Source organism: Poecilia mexicana, unplaced genomic scaffold, assembly GCF_051168715.1.
Source record: "Poecilia mexicana isolate PSO_F unplaced genomic scaffold, ASM5116871v1 scaffold_9, whole genome shotgun sequence".
In the NCBI taxonomy this organism is placed as follows: Eukaryota; Metazoa; Chordata; class Actinopteri; order Cyprinodontiformes; family Poeciliidae; genus Poecilia; species Poecilia mexicana.
The window spans coordinates 5,654,877-5,673,288 of record NW_028263378.1 but is presented as its reverse complement, the minus strand read 5'-3'; the positions used below and the strand labels follow the sequence as shown (position 1 = coordinate 5,673,288).

General features: G+C 35.8%; 1 protein-coding gene across 1 annotated transcript in view; it reads right to left on the bottom strand.

The window, feature by feature from the left end:
- ksr2 (kinase suppressor of ras 2) overlaps positions 1 to 18,412 on the bottom strand; it is a 93,025-nt gene that overhangs the window by 24,493 nt on the left and 50,120 nt on the right. The window contains exon 5 of the mRNA XM_088008444.1: positions 15,651 to 15,823. Coding sequence (XP_087864570.1) covers positions 15,651 to 15,823 — 173 coding nt within the window. The remainder of the gene's footprint in view (positions 1 to 15,650; positions 15,824 to 18,412) is intronic.

Sequence of the window (18,412 nt, the reverse complement as noted above, 5' to 3'; positions counted from 1 at the left end):
CCAGTTATAGCATAGTTTTGTTAGCAGAACCAATTATTAGGTTTCATGCACAAATATTTGTTCACATAAGGTGAGGTAAGCTTGGATAGTTTTTCTTCTCGTAGTAATTAAAATGATTTCCAAACTTATTACTGTTATCTTTCATATTAAAACTGGTTTGATAGCAAACATTTTGAGTGTGACTAAAAAGCAAAAACAAAAGAAGTCACTTAGTTGGCCAATACAGGTTTTTTTTTGCAACATTGTATCACGTAAATTGGAACATATTTATTAACCACTTCAAACACTCCACAAAACGCAATTTTCTTTAGACTTACCGGTGTTTTATTGAGTTTCCAAAATCTCTTCGAGGAATCTGTGGGGACCAGCGAGGCACTGAAAGAGTGTCTACAGAAAAGAACAAAGAAAGAGCAAGGTCTTCATACTTTTTTTTCCACTTTAAATGGTAGTTCTGACAGAATATCTATGAAGAATTGACTAAATGTCTTGTATTCACTGTTCGTTTATTGTATATGGCATTTCACAGTATGGACATGCTTTTGTAGCAACCTTTAGGTCTCAGCTGTAATCACCAGTTCAGACAACTGAGTGTCAAGATGTCACAATAAATTAGATGTCTTGGTGATATCCTAATTGATGACGGTTTTAATGGTCAGATACCACTGACAGCTATGTTTTCATTGGGATGTCCACAAATCCACAGCTAGTTAATTTGTTTCCAGCCTTAATTGCTAAGTGGACAAACTGCCAAATGTGGTCATAATAATAGTAGATGAATAGATCTGGTCTCTACATGTGAAAAAACCGAGAAACTGAAAATAACTGTCACAGCAAATATAGTCAAAGCAATTGTGAGTTTATCAACCAACACACGGTTTTCATGGTGTTCAGGAGTAACTGGTTCCCTAAACTATTATTCACAGTGGTATTGTTGAAGTTCTGTATGTGTTGTTCCAGAACATGCAGAAAATGACTGGGTCCAGTTGATTCAACTTCCTCTAAAATCTTCTTACCAACAGACAGACATTAAATGACACAATGAAATAGAATACATATTATACTTTAGTTTGGAGAGGATTGGACAGTAAATAATTGGATCTAAATAGGATGACATGATTGGATTTAATGGAAAAGAATTGAATTGATTTAAACTTAATCCGACTAAAGATGGCTTCTTCATAATTGTATATAAACTGGACCTGTTTTTCTTGTATAGGTCCCTTGAGATTGCACTTCTCGAAAAAGTATGAACTGAAATTGAAATGAAAGAAGCCCTTCTTAGTTTACTCCTATGCACAAACTGCAAAAAGCAGATTTAAGTAAACACAAAGGCTTCCGACTGGATGTGAGGGTTATTGATGCATGTAGTTTCTATCCATTCTGAAATCTAGAAGGAGATATCCAATACTGGTTTCATTATATGGCAGAAATGCTCGATAAGAAATTTTGACACAAAGTTATAAAGTTTTCACCCTGCAGAGAGAATTAGGTTATAAACATTTAGTGACAAAAGAAACTACCATGAGATTATTTCTCTATCCATTAGAGTAAAATACTATCTTCAGAGAAAAGTTAACCTGACTATGAGCTGTGTATACTGGTAAGTCAATCTTCAACAGTATAAGGATGACACAAACAGCATCAACAACCAGTATGGTTGATCTAAATATAATATTTCTAACATAAATATGTTTTGACTATTGCATTTTGTTAGTTACTTTGATTACCAGGGAGTATGTGAAAAGTTGTCACAGACAAGGACAACTAAAACAATAACAGCATGACTACAGCAACCCAGATGGCAAGACATAAGAATTCAGTAAAGTAATGAAAGAAAATAGAAAATTAACCACCTTAGTTATAAACTATGCTATCAATTCTTCAACTAATGACATCTACTCCAGAAAATAGTGTCACAAGGCAGCTATGAATGGGAATTTTGTGTTTTTGACCTGTCTTCAAGTCAGTTGTCATCTAATTCACTTCAGGTTTGGACATTTGTAAGACTGTTGAGCAAATTTCATAAAAGCAAAACAGGAAAAAGCAAAACTTTTAATTAAATATGCATCAGCACACAAAACCATATGTCAGCAGCAAAGAATAATTCAAGCTCTCTGTGTGCTGCACTCTTTTAAGCCTTAGAAATGAAAACAAAATCAAATATTTTCTATAATACAATTCAATCTCTCTGTGGGTTTACCAACAGGTTTCATTTAGTGATTGGGCTACTTTTATGCTGTCTGCAGTCCATTGTGAGCAACTCGAGCTTAAATAGAAGTTCACAAAAAAGCCTTTCGCATGGTCCATTAGTGCCTGCAGAGACTGAGCAGCCCAGTACATCTATGTGTAACCTCCTACTGAATGGTGAGCATGGCAGCCCACACAACAGCGCTGGGTGCGTTTGTTAGCTGTGGAGCTGCGCACTAAGATAGGGGTACCAAGGATTTAATAACAAAATAACTATGTAGAAAAGTGTTGACAAAGTTATAGATCATACTGCACAGTGCACCATCAAAAAGTATTTCAAACAAGTTCATCGCAGTTAGAGAGATATGTATTTTCATTTTTGACAGCTGCATATGATGTGCGGTTAAACAATGCACATTGTCCAATAGTAGACTTTAAGCAAACATGAAACATTTTTTTGAAAAGCACCACGTTTAGAGTTTATAAGAAAGTCTGACAACTTGGAATAAAATAAAGCGATGGGGGATTACTGAAGTATTGCACTGAAGTTCTGTATGTGTGTGGAATGTCCCTTTAGGTCCCTTTAGGAGCTAAAGGGACATGCCAACAGACTTGCACTTCATGTATAAAATCTTCTTGAAAGAAGATCTAATGATCCAATCAAGATCAAGAAATTTTTGTCTCATCAGAGACAAAAACTTTTTAAGTTTCGTGCATGTTTTCTGTCAGATGAGGCTGACAGAAAACATCTTCTATGTTTTCTGTCAGCCTCAACTGATAAAGCTGCCCTTAAAGTTTGTAACGTGTCAACAAGTGCCCCTAATGTGTCTGCAGAATGAAACTATTTCCTAGCATGAAATTAAATCAGCTCAATAGCCAACTGCAAACGTACCCAATAGGTTTACAGATAACTCTGAAAGCAAATAAAGTTAGGAAAACGCTTTAAAGTGGCCTAATGTTTTAGATGTGCTACTGCTCCAACACAGGTCACTGAAATGGACATCTTACATCCTCCTATCCTCCACATCCCATACTTAGCAATGTGCCATTTATTTTTGACAAAATCATGTTGAACTGCACTGTACTTTTAGCATGCGGTGTGCAAGACAGTGCTGTAAAAAATGAAGGTGCTGGTTCTAGATAACTGGCAAATAATTAATTTGAAATTAGTAATACTGGTATCAGAGAAAACCCAACATCAAAGCAAGTCAACAACTGTTTCAGGTAGAAGTCCTGAGTTATGGCACCAACCACAGACATATTAATATCATTAAAGATTTACTTTAAATCTTCCTTCAAAATGCTAGTCGATTAACTTCAACTCTGAAATGACAAAAACATCAGAAGAAGTGAAGATGGCAAGAAAACAATATTATACAAGTCAGACATAAATGCTTTTTTTGTGAGTCTTTATGCAAATTTATTCATGAGTATAGTGATGCTTTTAGCTAGAAATGAATCCCAGGAGTACATAATTCTGGGAAACTTGAAAGTGTTCCGTTTCTGTGTGAGTACAGAAACTAACAACTAATCAGGGAAGTGTAAAGATAAAGCGTTGAAGAAATAAATGCCCAGTGACCTTCTTTTCTCACTGCATAAAATGCCTGTAGTCCAATAAATGGGACTGTGTGAAATGAGATGGATTTAAACATAAAAATTTCATATGCAGTGGTTATTTATTTTGTGAATTTTAAAAGCTTTTATTTCTGCTGGGTTTTTTCATTCATGTTCAAAATTCACTTCAGTCGTTTAGAGAAAGATAAATAATGCAGGCCAAAGTACTTACCCGATGGGGCAGAAAGAGGCAATTGAAATCTAAAAATGCTTCGAGGTTTTTGTTTGGCCCTGGTGGTTGCATGAAGCTACTGCGCTTAGTGTGTTACTAATAGAAAGAACCAAGAGATACCAAGACAACCTTATTAGATATTCTGCCTGAATTACAGCAGCTGCCTGCTCAAACAAATGCAGTTCTCAAATGCATTAATTTGTACTTCAAACCAAAATACCATCTGCCCAAAAGCGTCATGTCCCTCCCAGTATCGAGTAGGTTTTGTTGTTGTTGTCAGAACAACTCAGTAATCCCCTATAAAGAATGTGTTGCCAATATTTAATCTTGTAAGCAGTTTAATCAATTTGATTAATTGATCACCAGGTTGCTAATAATCACCAGCTGTAGACAATGATAATGTCGTGGCTCTGGTGCCATCGAGCATTTCCTGATTCCTGAAACACCCTTCCTCTGCTCCACCTCCAGTCTCTCCAGAGGCTTGATGTCGTCTCTCTGCACTCCGATGCATTGCTCAATTACACTCAATCATCCCTATAACCTAATAAAATAGGGAACTGACATCATCTGGCTCTTGTCGGCCTGGCTGGCAACTGGCAGATGACTTGACCTGTCAACAGCGGGGCTGAAGTTATTTATCATCCTGTATATGTATGAGTGTGCTGTTGACATTATCTTCAACAAGAGTCTTTGAGGGCACTGCTAGTCCTGCACAAGTGGTAGAATCTCCAGGGTATGGGAGAGATCTAATTTTCAGAAAAATGCATATGCTTGATATGCAACATATTGCTATATACCTATATTCAAAGCCTCTCCTCTAAAGTTGTAACTCTTGTAACACATTTCAAGAATGATAATTTTGGCACTATCATTCAGAAATGTTTTACTCCAGCAGTCAGTGTATGATGGAATAAACTGTGATAGACAGCAAATCTAAGAAAAAAAAAAGATTATTTTCAGATTCTTTAGTTGCATTTCATGGTTATCTCATTGTAACAGCTTTCATATTGTTGGAGAAAAGGTAAACAGAGTTACCTTTTCTACTCTTCCACTCTAAATCTATTCAAATGTGGTTGCTAAGTAGCATATCTTCATAGCAACTGGAGACATCCATGACAAAATTGCATCAAGAGAAAGCTAAATGGCAATGATGGAGCACGTTAGAAGGCTCTTTTAAAGTCTTTTGTAGGTATGAGAAATATGTTAGTCATTGCATAATGGTTTGTACTTCTTTTGCTGAATCAAGGCTTCAGTAGGTTGGAATAACAGATTCAGTAACATGATAGTATTTTTTGAGAATCTATCAAAATAATTCTCAAGAAAAGCTAAAACACTGCATCTAAGAACAACAAAAGTATTCACACCAACACTATTTGATAAATTTTTGTACTTAAATGCATTTAATCCATGTGGCTTGTAAAGATAAAATAAGTTTATACTTCTGCGCAAACTTTTTTTGATTAAATTAAATCAATGAAGACTGAGCTGCTTTGTTGTGTAGTTTTTGTTCACTTTATTATATGTTTTTCTGCCTTTTTTCTTAGTCTCTTCCAAAAATACTCTTTAAATGTTTGAAGTAATATTTATATTGAAATATTACAATCAAAAACCACAGAAATGATCAGTTACGATAATCTATTACTTAGTGCTTCATATTTTGTAGTCGATATCAGTTTTGAGTCTGTGAAGGATGAGATTTATTCCTACTCATTTTTTGATATCTTAGCAAAATTAAAGAATTCAATTCAGTTCATTTATAGTGTCAGTTCACAAGAAAAAGAAGACATTATGAGTATATACGTGTGTATATGTATGAACATACTGGTTATATATTATGAGTAACTGGTAAGAAGATACTTCAAAAAACTTGCATTCATAATTGAGTTTCTACTAAATATTGATTGGGGCTGAATAAAAATGCAATTTATTATTTTTATATTATTGAAGTATGCAAGTATGAGGTAATAAAATACAATGTGGAAAAGTTGAAGGGAAGTTTTCAGAATACTTCTGAGAAGGCTGTGGCGTGCATTTGTTTTTCTCAAATTTGTTTTCAACTTAATAGAAGTTTATATATATATATATATATATATATCATAAGTTTTGTTCATGTTAATGCTCAGTCTCTCTTTATTACAGGCATTAAAAACCTCAATGTAAAGCTATTTAATGTACAAACAGTAAATTTCTAAAACACTGCAATAAAATCACACAAATGTCTGTGTTTCCACAAAGGTGACATATGCTGTAGTAAGTAAAAACAACAAAACAAGCTATAAAATGCATCTCGGGTCTGCCCGGAGTTTATGCATGTGAGCTATTGTTTGTGTGACAGATGAGCCTGTAGGAGTTTAAAAACCCCAAGGCGCCAGACAAGGGTGGCCTCTTCCATCTTCTCCCATTTGTCCTCGGCCTAATTAAGCCAAGGCTCTCATGGCCCTCCCTCCTCCGCCAAATTGTCAAATGACAAACACTATGTCACGGGGTTAAGAATGGGGTCTGTGTGTTTGGTTGTGTTCATTTCTGAGCATGTTTAAAATAGACATGCAAACTAAAATATGGCGGAAAAACCACAATTTTCTGACTGCACATGGGTTAAAGAAAGCACAGATTTGTGTACAAATGTGAGATGTAAAGAGACCTCTATGAGCCTACTTAGAGCTACATATAATTTATTTAATGTTTAACTGAGCTGGGTACCCTGTAGACTGAATGATAAATTTTACTGTTTCTGACAGAGGAGAAAGGTACTGCAGGTATGCAAAAGTAAAAAGATACAGTATTCAAATAAATTGCTAAACATCTATGTACATTTTAATTATTTATATTACTCACCTATTCATAAATAAAACAATCATTAAGTTCATCAATCTCAAAGAGAAGACTAACATACTTGGCAGAACTTAAATTAAACCCCAAATTTTTTTTTTAAAGATAACGATCTCAGCAACAAGCAACAGCTCAACATCAGAAAACAAAAACATCAAAAACTGAGCAAGATGCAAAACTTAAATCTAAACTTTCAAACAGAAGCTGGCATAAATTTATTAACATAAGTATTAAACTCAAAGATATTCATAGTCATATCCTAACAGTGGGCTATGGAGAGCAGAATAAAAACTCAGCAGGACTGTAAAATTATGTGGGGGCGTTAGCTGCACAATGTGCTGTATTATTTTACATGAGTGTTGTATACAGTGATATTGTACAGGCTATTGCACACCATATTCACAACGCTTTCCATCTATGTGTTTTAATGAGTATTTCTCCAAAGCGAAACAAAACACATTCAGAGATGGCAGCAAAACACAAACTAAGAATGGGGTTGAAAATAGACTTTTCCCCCCTCTTCCCCTGTGTAAAGTGAAGAAAAAAAAATACTCAGATGAACAAGAGATAAAGCCAGGTTGCTCAGTTGCTATAGCAACAGCTACACGCCGATCAGCCCTTTTGCAGAATGTTGTGCTATCATCTTTGACAAACAAGTACAGAGGCACACATATACAAATGACACTGAAATTGTTGAATAAAGAGATGACAGCATTCAAAAGGCTGAAAACGTAGCACTTACATTTGATCTTACAGATCTTATAGATAGTGGGAGTCCATTGACACTAGGGCTTCATGCATGCCAATAAAATGGAGGCAGGGAGAGTGAAACAGATGATGTCCAGAGGCTTTGTGGCTTTGAAGAGACTTCCTGAGTGAGGGGAAATCGAGAGTCTTGGAGTCTCTACATGAGTAAGCTGAGCAACAAGCAAAGCAACTTTTGCTGATGACCTGGGTTGGGTATTGTTAGGTGACATAATCCTGACTATGTATGTTTGACATTGAATATTTACACAGCAAAATAACTACATTAATTACTAAATTAATAAGATTAATAAGGAACACCAGCACACTATTGTTCATCAATCTCCCATAAGATGGACATCTTCCTGAGTTTAAACAGATGCTTAAGCATCCTAACCAGGGTTTCCAAGAGATCCGCTGCCTTATCTTAGCCATTTATTACCAGCAAAAAATAATGATGCAACCCTCAGCTAACCAAACTGCAGCTAAACCTTTATTAAGTCGGCAAGATTTGTTGGCTAAAATCCCACATGGCATTCAAGATCCTTGTAAGTGTTAAAAAATGGTTAAGTACCATAAAAAGGCTAAAACTACATTTCTGATAACTTTTGACTACAGGGCCTATTCATATTTCAGTCAACTTTGAATCATTTTCTTTAGTAGTGGGATGTTTTGCACAAATCTGCAGGTTAAAGGTTATCCCTGAATTGAATGTACTGCTGGACCACCATATAAACACAATATAATCTATAAAGTTATAGAACATACGGAGGCTCAGGGTCATACTCATTTACCCCTTTATCTCTTATTCATCAGAGTAATTTTTTCAAAGATTATTATTTAAAAACTTCAACAATCTAAACTAGCATTAGGAGGTGAAACATTTTCAAGAAAAAAAAGGAGTTTAGTTGCTTCTACTTAAGCACTTGGGTGTATCTTGTCCTGGATCACTAAGAAACTGCACAACAATACAAATCTCACTGTCCTTAAAAGGTTACCCCTCATCCTCTAAAAGTCATTGGTTGGGTAAGTCTTAACCTGAGTACCTCATACCACTGTTCAATGCCATCCACTTGCATGAAGTGGAATTTCACAGTCATAAAACATTTTACTGAACTAATACTGCAGCTCCTTTCAAATGATGGCTGAAGTGTCACCTGGAACAGAATGGAAGCCCAGTTTCCTGCTATCCAGACTCTTATGATTGCTTGATAGACAATGAGCTGGATTACTTAGAATATACTCAGACATATTGCACTCCAAGCGTGAGTCAACACGTCAGCCTTCTCTTTTCTATGAAACATTTTAGTAAACAGCAACACATCTCTGCTGCATTGCTGGACTGATACCAGAGTTAACAGGTCTTCCAAGTCTGTTTTATTTTTCCTTTGCCATGTTTTAGGAGTTATTTAAAGCAATTACTTATCTGCCAATGCAAGAAGGGGCCTCCAATGTGGGACCAGATTTGGTTGCTAGGAGATCCATGATGCAACTGCAAATCAGCTTTGCGAGGTTAAAGAGAGCACGTGACGTCATTGGAATACATGCAGAAATATAAAAGACTGAGCTGAGCAAAAAGCGCTTGAAGAACATTTAAGCCATTTATATCCACAAGCACACACTTGCAGACTCCCACACTCTCTTTCCCTCCCTCTGTACTTCCATCTTATGCGTGTCCACATTAGCTTTGGAGCAGGTGTGCTGGTAAAATGCCAGAACTAGATGTCCAAGTGGACACAACCCAGGGTGTCTGTCTAATCCAGTTGTGTGGGCTCAAACAGCCTCGGGCACAAGAGGTGAGCAGCACACAAATAAATGTCTCTGTGGTCACCATAACATTTCACAACCACATAACAATGATTTATTTTATCACCTGAAGCAACCCACAAAAACTGACTAAACTTTGAGTGGACCATGGGAGATAAACAACAACACCAAACAAGAGAATTAGCTTGCAAACTTTTTTTTTTTTTTTTTTTTGGACACCTGAGATTAAAATAAATGTTCATGTGATACTCTTAAAGACCAATAGTTAAAACATGGCAGGAGTTATTTAGATTTTGAGCAAAAATTGCATGCTTCCAGCTAAAGGCAGAAACAGGATAGTGTCTTACAAGCTTAGGGGCTCTCTAATGACGAGAGATCCCCGTCTAGTGGCCGTGGATTGGCAGCTGTTGTTTGGAAGATCTTAAAAAGAATATTTCAGAGCCTCACATTAATCTAAATAGTCAAATGTGATCTAAACATTACCTGCATAGTAAAAGACACCTATTGGACCTTTGGGTGACTAATCTTTCACTTTGTATTTTAATGTGTTTAAGAAATTCACAGTTTGCTGGGATATTGAAGGCTTAATAACATTTAAAAAGGTCAAGTGAACTATAGTCAAGTCTAACTTTAAATAAAAACTTGACTCTATAAGACCATCATAATGATTAGGTTGACTTTTGAGTGATCTGCATTGCAAAATATAATATTATAAGGCAGCATGGAAGAACTTTCTTTTACCTTTATCATAAAGGCGAAGTTCAACTTCACCAGAAGTTGAACTTTGAAAACTGTCTCAGCAGTAGTTTTTTTTTTTTTCTTCCAGTCCTAAAGAAATTAAATATGAACTTCCTTTCTTTAAATTGCTACATGCTGTCAAACTGTCCTTTATCCCAGGATTTTGGCAGACAGTTATCTTTGCACAGTTGACAAAGTTTATGAATAATAAAAATGTTTTTAACCACTTCGTCTGCTTTTATAGCACTTAGAAACCGTATTTGTACTGTGACTAATGATCTGCACCTGAATACTAGGTGGAGAGATTGTTCATTTTTAGTTTTTTTTTTAATTCCAGTGCCTTTATTACTGTCAATCACTGTGTGATCCTGTACCATTTAAGTTTCTTGGATGTAATAAAGGAGCTTAGCTTTAAGCTTACAGTCATCAAACCTCTCTAAAAGAATATTTTTCACCACTCTTACATTGCCACCTTAACATTTCTGCTATCTTGGCTTTTAGGTACAGCTTTTATTAGAGATGAAAAATTGACTGGTGGTCCATTTCAGTCCATTTTCAGCTTGATCAACCTTGACCAGTGACTGATCAGCTGGAATCTCAAATATCTGATATTTTTCCAATCAGTGAACATGTCATAGCAAAAATAGCCAGATCCTTTAAGTCAGTGGTGTCCAAAGTCGGTCCTGGAGGGCCGGCATCCTGCATGTTTTAGTTCTCTCCCTGGTGGTGGTAACAACCTTTTCAGCATGAGGATGTTCCTCTTAGGCCTCTAACGAGCCATTATTTGATCCAGGTGCATTAAACCAGGGAGAGAACTAAAACATGCAGGATGCCGACCCTCCAGGACCTACTTTGGACACCCCTGCTTTAAGTGAAGACACTTTTTGAAGTGAAAGTTTTCGGTGTGGGAAAAAGACTCAAATTAAACTATTTCTGCCAGCAAGAGGTTTAAATTTACCCCAGAGCAAAAACATAAATCTTAAATGTTAAATAAAAGGAAATTGGAGTTTCTACTGCATGTTTAGTCATGTTGGTGGTTGATTGTGGCTGCTACTTTTCCACACAGAGTGAGACTTTAACAGATAACATGATAGCTGTACAATAATGTGGAGTAGAGTTTGTCTGCTTAATGTTTTTAAACTTGTTGGTTGTGAAAATGTTGGCCAAACTTTGGAAATCTCAAGTTTCAAGATAAGTCAGGGTATGGATCTAAATTTTTTAGATCCAAATACATCCAAAGCTAATAGAATATGTTAAACAGTTTAAAATGTGACCTCTGTTTTTGTTTTGAAATAACTGGTAAATTGCCTCTGCTCCTAATTTAAAATTTAATGATCACTCATTGGGAGAAAAAAACGTTGTTCTTTCTCACTAAAGCAAAGTAAATCTTTTGTTTAGAAAGAAACGCTGCAACTTCTAAAGCAGCTGCATGTTTTGTAACATTCCTGTTAGCATTAAATGTTTTCAACAGTGAAATTAATGCAAAATAATGGATATGCCCTAAAGATTTAAACACAATGGAATACCAAAGTAGTACTCATTGACCATCTGCTAAATTTGCCAGATAAAACATTATGATTCATGTACTGTATATCTGCTGGAAACCTTAATCCACTGTTTACTCTACTGTAAGCCATCTTTTATCATATGGAGAAATGTGGATGAGTGACTTTGAATGCAGATGTCAGAAAAGCTCGCTCAGTGCTCACAGACACACTGATGAGTCTAATCAACCATGCAGGGCTTTCAAGTTGCAAGGCTCGATTCCAAATATGGCCCATGTGTGTCACTCTTTGTGACCAAGAGGAAGAGTAAACAACAGCCCCCGCCACAATTACTGCCACTCCTGACTCAATGACAGTCATTGCTATGAAGAACCGGTTATTAGGATTAGTGAGGAATTACTTTTTAGTTGTTGTTTTTACATAAAAACTAATTTGGTTAGCTTTCTTCAATTAATACATAAAATTATCATTTAAAAATTTAATTTTGCTTGTATTCCTTTTATCTTTGCTTGCTTTTGAAACTCATTTTGAAATTAAAACATTGATCTCAAATGTTTTAGAGAGACAATAAAGCAAGACCAGAAGGAACGTGCTGGAAGGTAAATGCCTTTTTGCTGCTCTGACGTAAATGTGAGGCTGTTAACTTTTGAACTTTTTTAAGTTTGATAGTTGATAATCTTTGACTTGCTGCTTGCCCTGGGGGATAACTTTGATGTGACAGCATAGAACATTCCTCTTAGCCACTTACAAAAAAATGCCATTGAAGTAAAAAATATGTGGTTTAGCCTTTAGTTACGATGGTGGGAAACTGAATAGTTATTATGTGAATTTCCATAAACTTTTCCTCATACTTTCATCACACTGACAGATGAAACAAAAGCTACTGAATGTTTTGAATAACTTAACATGGTCACAAGTTAAGTTAACATGTGGAAAGTAAAAATCTTTAAAAATTAGTCAGAGAATGACGTCAGAGTGGAAACCTAGAGAGGAAGTATATGAGAGTATGGGAGAAGAAAGAATTGTGTCCAACTGGTTTGTACAAAGTAATTGTAGAAGTGAGGCACCACTAATCTTTTAAAATGACTCTATTATTAACATATTTTTTTCCCTTTAATGTCTAACTCTACCCCAACTACTGGTCGGATTTTATTTTTTTAATTTTTAATGTTAAATTGTGTTACATCAATAAAACCTAGATTTCCTCTACAGTAATCTCTTTTTTAGCCAGATGAAAAAATAAATGTGGAGACGAGTGTTTATATCAAAGTGAGATAAGAAGTAATCTATCTAGAGATTGACCACAAAACTATCTACAACCGTTCTTCGGAAATAAACAATGTAGCAAGTCATGCAGTTTGCAGCTAAACTGTATGACTTGTGCCATTAATCCTCCACCATATCTTATCCACATACAATCTTAAGCAGTGCATCCTGGTGGGAAAATGAATGTATTCTCACAATAGTGCTCAGCTTAGTCCTGGCATTGATTCATCTCGAGCAGACAGCGTGTGGTCTCGGTCACCTCAGCCAATCTTGTGGATCCTCTGTCTGTTTGATTCACATGACTCAAGGGACGAGGGATAATGTTGTAGGCTGCAGATTTCTGACGTACGAGATGGCAGTGATACTATAATCCCAAACTAGACCCTGGACAGATGTTTATCCTGGCTGACCGGGCTGCACACACACTGGCCGTATGCTCATCCAAGCGTTTAAACACAAACTCACATGCGCCATTCCCAAAATAAGCGATGTGGACATTTCTATTTTTTCTAGGCCACATTGTTTACATCCAACCAAAATATGTCCTGACTGGTCAGATGCGTCAGTCTTCTTTTTGTTGCGTTACAAAGCCATGTCGGAGTACACCATCAATTAACTTTTACTATATTTGTTGACCCAACCCAAGAGCAAAAAACACTCTGCTCTTGTAAAACTCTTTTCCAAAATTGAAGCAAAAATGAGTGCAAAAGCAGAGTGTCTAAACTGAAAATTAATTTCTGTTAGTTCATAAAACTACACTTATATGTGCAACACAGAGAGCAGCATGCTTCTGAAGTTTCTTGAGAAGTTTGAAACATATTTTTCTTTTTCTTTGTTAAGAAAGATACAATTACTGTTGGCCTTTCTGATAAAAACAGATTAAATTGGAACAAGATGCTATCTTGATTCCAATTACATGTCGAGCATGTCTACTTACAAGACACAGCTTTATTGCAGATTCATGGTTTTGGAGAATAATATTTTGTTTGCAATATTTATGTGCTATTAACTTCACAACTGATACATTCCTGTGTTAAAGTTAGAGTGCAACCTAAAACCATTACTGTTTACTTGGGAATAAGTTCCATCTCCTCATGAGATGAAATGGGAAAATAGCTAAATCTATACATTGGTTGATATTTTCCATTTTTCTTTACAAAAACTATGTACAAATAATAAAGCAGAGCAACTGAATTTTTCCCGTATTCAAGAAGTGTTACTAGCTAATTTCTGAAATAATTGCTTCCAGGGATCAATTGACAAACTCATTTTGGAGAAGTAGTAATTAGCTGTTCTCGAGGCTCTTAATCATGGTTTTCTTCAAATGGAACAAAGAACTTCATATTTGCAAATACAGCTGTCAATCCTGGATATCTATGGTAACAATTAATGATTTAGAAAAAGAGTGTTGTTGCGATTGACTTCCAAATTCAGAGTAGAAATTGAGGTTCTGTGCTCATAGATCCTGTGCTCCAGGATCTATGAATCATTCCTTACTTTTACATGAATTTACCATCATTTTTTAAACGTATATTTTGTTTTCTGTTTTTCTGTTCTTTGCATACGTTCCACGGGAAAGGTTTAACTTCTGGGACCAGTTGAACTATTAGAAAAAGGGTGAATGATTGCAGGTAGCAGCCTGAAAGATATAGTTCACGGGAACAGCATCATTCATGCATGCTGGATGAACTGAACCTTCGCCTGCATGACAGTCAGTGACAGATCAGTTAGAGATGAGGCATGCAGGCTACTGATGTAAAAACTATCTAAAACTTACTAATCTTGAAGAGAAACACAACCACATGCAGTTTTGCGTGACTGTTACCTTGTTTACTCGATAAGGTAAAAGTTGCTGCTTTTTCATTACGAACGATGACATAAAGTAGGGTTGAATTTACTTTGTTTAAAGATATAAAGATAAAAAAATAGACTTGGGGAAGTGGTTTCTTTGGTTTTCTTTCCCTCTTGTGCTGCTCTTGTTTTGAATGGAAAGTGTTCAACAAGTAAAGATTGATTGACAGGTAGGTTGTATGACATTGTACATAGAAATGTTGTTGACTAATAGTGTGCATTTAGAGTTTTGAATTTTAACACACACTTCAGAATGGTGCAGTGTGTTTGCTTATGTCTGTAGCTATTTTATTATTTTAAGTTTGTTTCTTTTTCTCTGTCTTATGCATGTCGAGATTGATTATTCATTGCCATGCCTCTGCTTACGTTTATTCATGGCTGCGCCCCACATCCCTGTTGGTTATGTCAGAGAGTATTCCCAACACTAAGTCACAGCCATACATCACTCGTTTCATTGACAGGGCCTCCATTACTCTCTATTTTTCTGCCTTTTCCCATCTCCTCCTCAATCTAATGGCTTCCGCAGTTTGCCTATAATGCATCAACCAATAAGGCTGCCGGTGTGCAGCGACACACTACCTCCGGCCGTAATGGAAGAGCCTGATTCCCCATATGGTCCATTTTCCAACTAAGCTTTGCTGTGGAAGTTTTTCTAACAAATATTAGATTGAAAGAAAGAAGAATTTTTTTGTGAGTTGTAAATGGACACAGGTTTTAATAGAGTTACATAGTTCATTTATAACCCTGAAAAGCTTTGCTTAAACATTCTGTGCACAGGTGTACAGGTTATCCTGCAAAATGAATTTGAAGTTACAATTGTGGATAAACTTTCAACTTCAGAGCATTTTTCATCCCCACAGTGAAATAATGTCTGTGACTTAACCTCACAGAGAGCAAAATGCCTTTTGCAGAAAATAAAACGCTGACATGAACCGATAATAAAATGTAAGATTGGTTTATAATGTGCGCTCACTTACTTGCAGAGGGTGTTTCAGCATGAACAGGAGGTGTGGAAGGGATGAAAGACGGAAAGAAGAAGGATCGCAAAGATCGCTCGGTGTGGAGCGGTGACCGCTGCGTGGGCAGATTCTCACAGCTCCCCACACTGCTGTGAATCTTAAGGTTCAAGGGCTTTGTCTTCTTCTTGGCTCTGAGGGGAAGCAGGACAGTAACGTACAAATTAGAGAAACGGATAAGAGGATTTACACAGAAGAATCAACTGATCAAACACAGTAGATGGACACCAAAGTTGATCATCTACATCAGAAAAATATGTTAACATGATAAAGCTCAGCAGTCGGGTGTCATGTTGCATGATGAACCATATACTATGCGATTAGGAACACATTCCTGTCTAAGCGGAAGGCAACAAAATTCAAACTGCACCGTGAAAATGTTGACGTAATTGAAGAGAAGATTAAATAATCAGCAAAACCTTTGAAGAAAACTGATCAATATACAGTTGTTTCTTCTTTTATGTGGATTTAAAGCATCCAAGCTTTTACAAAACATTTACAAATTTGTGGCTCATTTTGTGAATTTGAATACTAAATGTTGACATTTACATCTATTGAAAATGCAGCTACTCACAGATACAATCTCTGTTTAGCGTCTACTGGACAGCAAAAACACACAATTTATTATCCTTATATAACTGAAAATCAAGTTTATTGCTTTCAAAACCGCAAAAAAAAAAATGTCTGTCTTACTGTTCCTGCCGATAAACATTCTTTGAATGAGAGCACAGAGAAAGTTTCCCCATCTTTTTGTTGCTAAATACATTTCTCCTTTAATTACAAGAAAGTAAGATGTGACTGTTTGAACATTTTTCCAAATGCAGAAAACATGGTGTACACGTTAAAGGGGTGCCACCCATCGCTCTTAATAAGTTAAGGCTGTTTAAAAGTGATAGTTGGCAAGCCATAAGCAGCATCTCTGCCAAGCAGCTGAATTCAGGCTGATTAATTAACCAAATAAGAACAGCTTGTTAAACTCGTCTTTCCCTTCAAGAACAGAAAAGTAAAGTACAAACCTCAAAAAGCACAAATAAAGATTTAACAAGTGTGTAAGTATGTTCATTGGAAAATAATGAATAATGTGTTTATAATGACAATATAACCACTATTACATCACATAATCAATATTTCATTTTATGTTAGATATGTAGAAATAATTGTTACATTTTGTTTTAAATTTTTGTGGAACTATTTTTACTCAAGATTATCGTATCCACCCAAGATTAGTTGAATTAACTCTGGACTGTCCTGCAGTGGTTGATATTTCTAATTAGAACATTTTTAGACATAAGCTGATATATTACTTTCAAAACGACTTTTTAATTAAAAAAAATTACATCAAATTATAAGTGACCAGTAACTTAGAAGTTGTCAGCTTCCATCCTTATGGGAGATGTTATCATGCCAAAGCTGAGTTTAATAAATTTTGTAGAACAATTTGTCTTTGTCATCTTGTCTTGAAGTTTGTTCAGACTAAACATTTCTGTCTGCAGATTATCTGCAGTTAGGAATTAAATGTGAGTTAAAGTGAAGGACAAAACATCTCATTAGTTTTAGATTCAAAAGAAAACTTAAGCATAGGTAAATTAGGATATTGCAGATTTAACAAAAGTTTGCTGCACCATAAAGTTTTCATATTTTCAGAAATAGCAACACAACTTATCTCAGCAGAGACGGACTGCACACCTATTATAACACTAGGAAATGATAATTGAGGCATAATTTCTCCAGGACTTATAATACATTGTAACTCATTTCATAACTGCAGCAAGTAATAACATGAGGTGACTTTGAGGGGATAATTGGTAATGAAAAGTATACCCTCCATTGTCCTTCATTAGAAAAATAATCCGCATGCTGTTAATTAGCTCTCAGTGAATTAGAAGTGCAAATTTTCAATCACATAGAACTTTTCACCCTGTGATGTCACTGTGTCTTCGTCTCTTTTTTTTGCCTTAGTAAAGACTACTTACTCAACTTCTGTTTGTCCCTTAATCCTATTTCCTTTTGTTGTTTACAAGCAACAACAGGAACTAGATTTACTCATGTTGTACAACTGTATAAACATTTTTTTGTATTTATTTGCCTTTTAATGTGCAATGGGACAGTGTTTTTTTATTTTTTATTTTGCCAAAGTTGTTTAATAAAACCATTAGAATAGGTAAAACCTAGAGGGAAGGGTGAATTCAAAATATGTGTGGCTTTGTCAGACCAAAAGAATCCCAAAAACCTTTTCACGCTGTCCAGAAGTGACACTGAAAAATGAGTGCAATTGTTTCCTTAGTGGTGCACCACTGTAATTTGTTACTATCAGAAAGTAAAAAAAAAATAAAGCAGTTAAAAGTCTTCAGCTGTGTTTTTTCATTTTTTGTTTCTCTATTCTCAAACCTCATGGAAGATGGCCGCTCACACTGAGTCGGATTCAGCTGGAGGTTTCTTTCTGTTAAAGGGAAATGTTCCTTACTGCTGTCTCTAAATGCATGCTCAGTATGAGGGGTTGAAGCAAAGGTGATGCAGTCCGTAGTTTACTGATGCCACATAGTTAGATGCGCTGCCAGTCAAAGACTTGATGCAATCTGCTGGATTTCCTTTGATAGAAAACTTTTAAACAAATTTAATGTTGAACTGACCTTGGCTGCAATATTTCAGATAAGGGATCAAATTGGAATCACTTTTGTGTCGTATCTTGAGAGGCCACTGGTTCTGATTTGGTGCTATAGAAA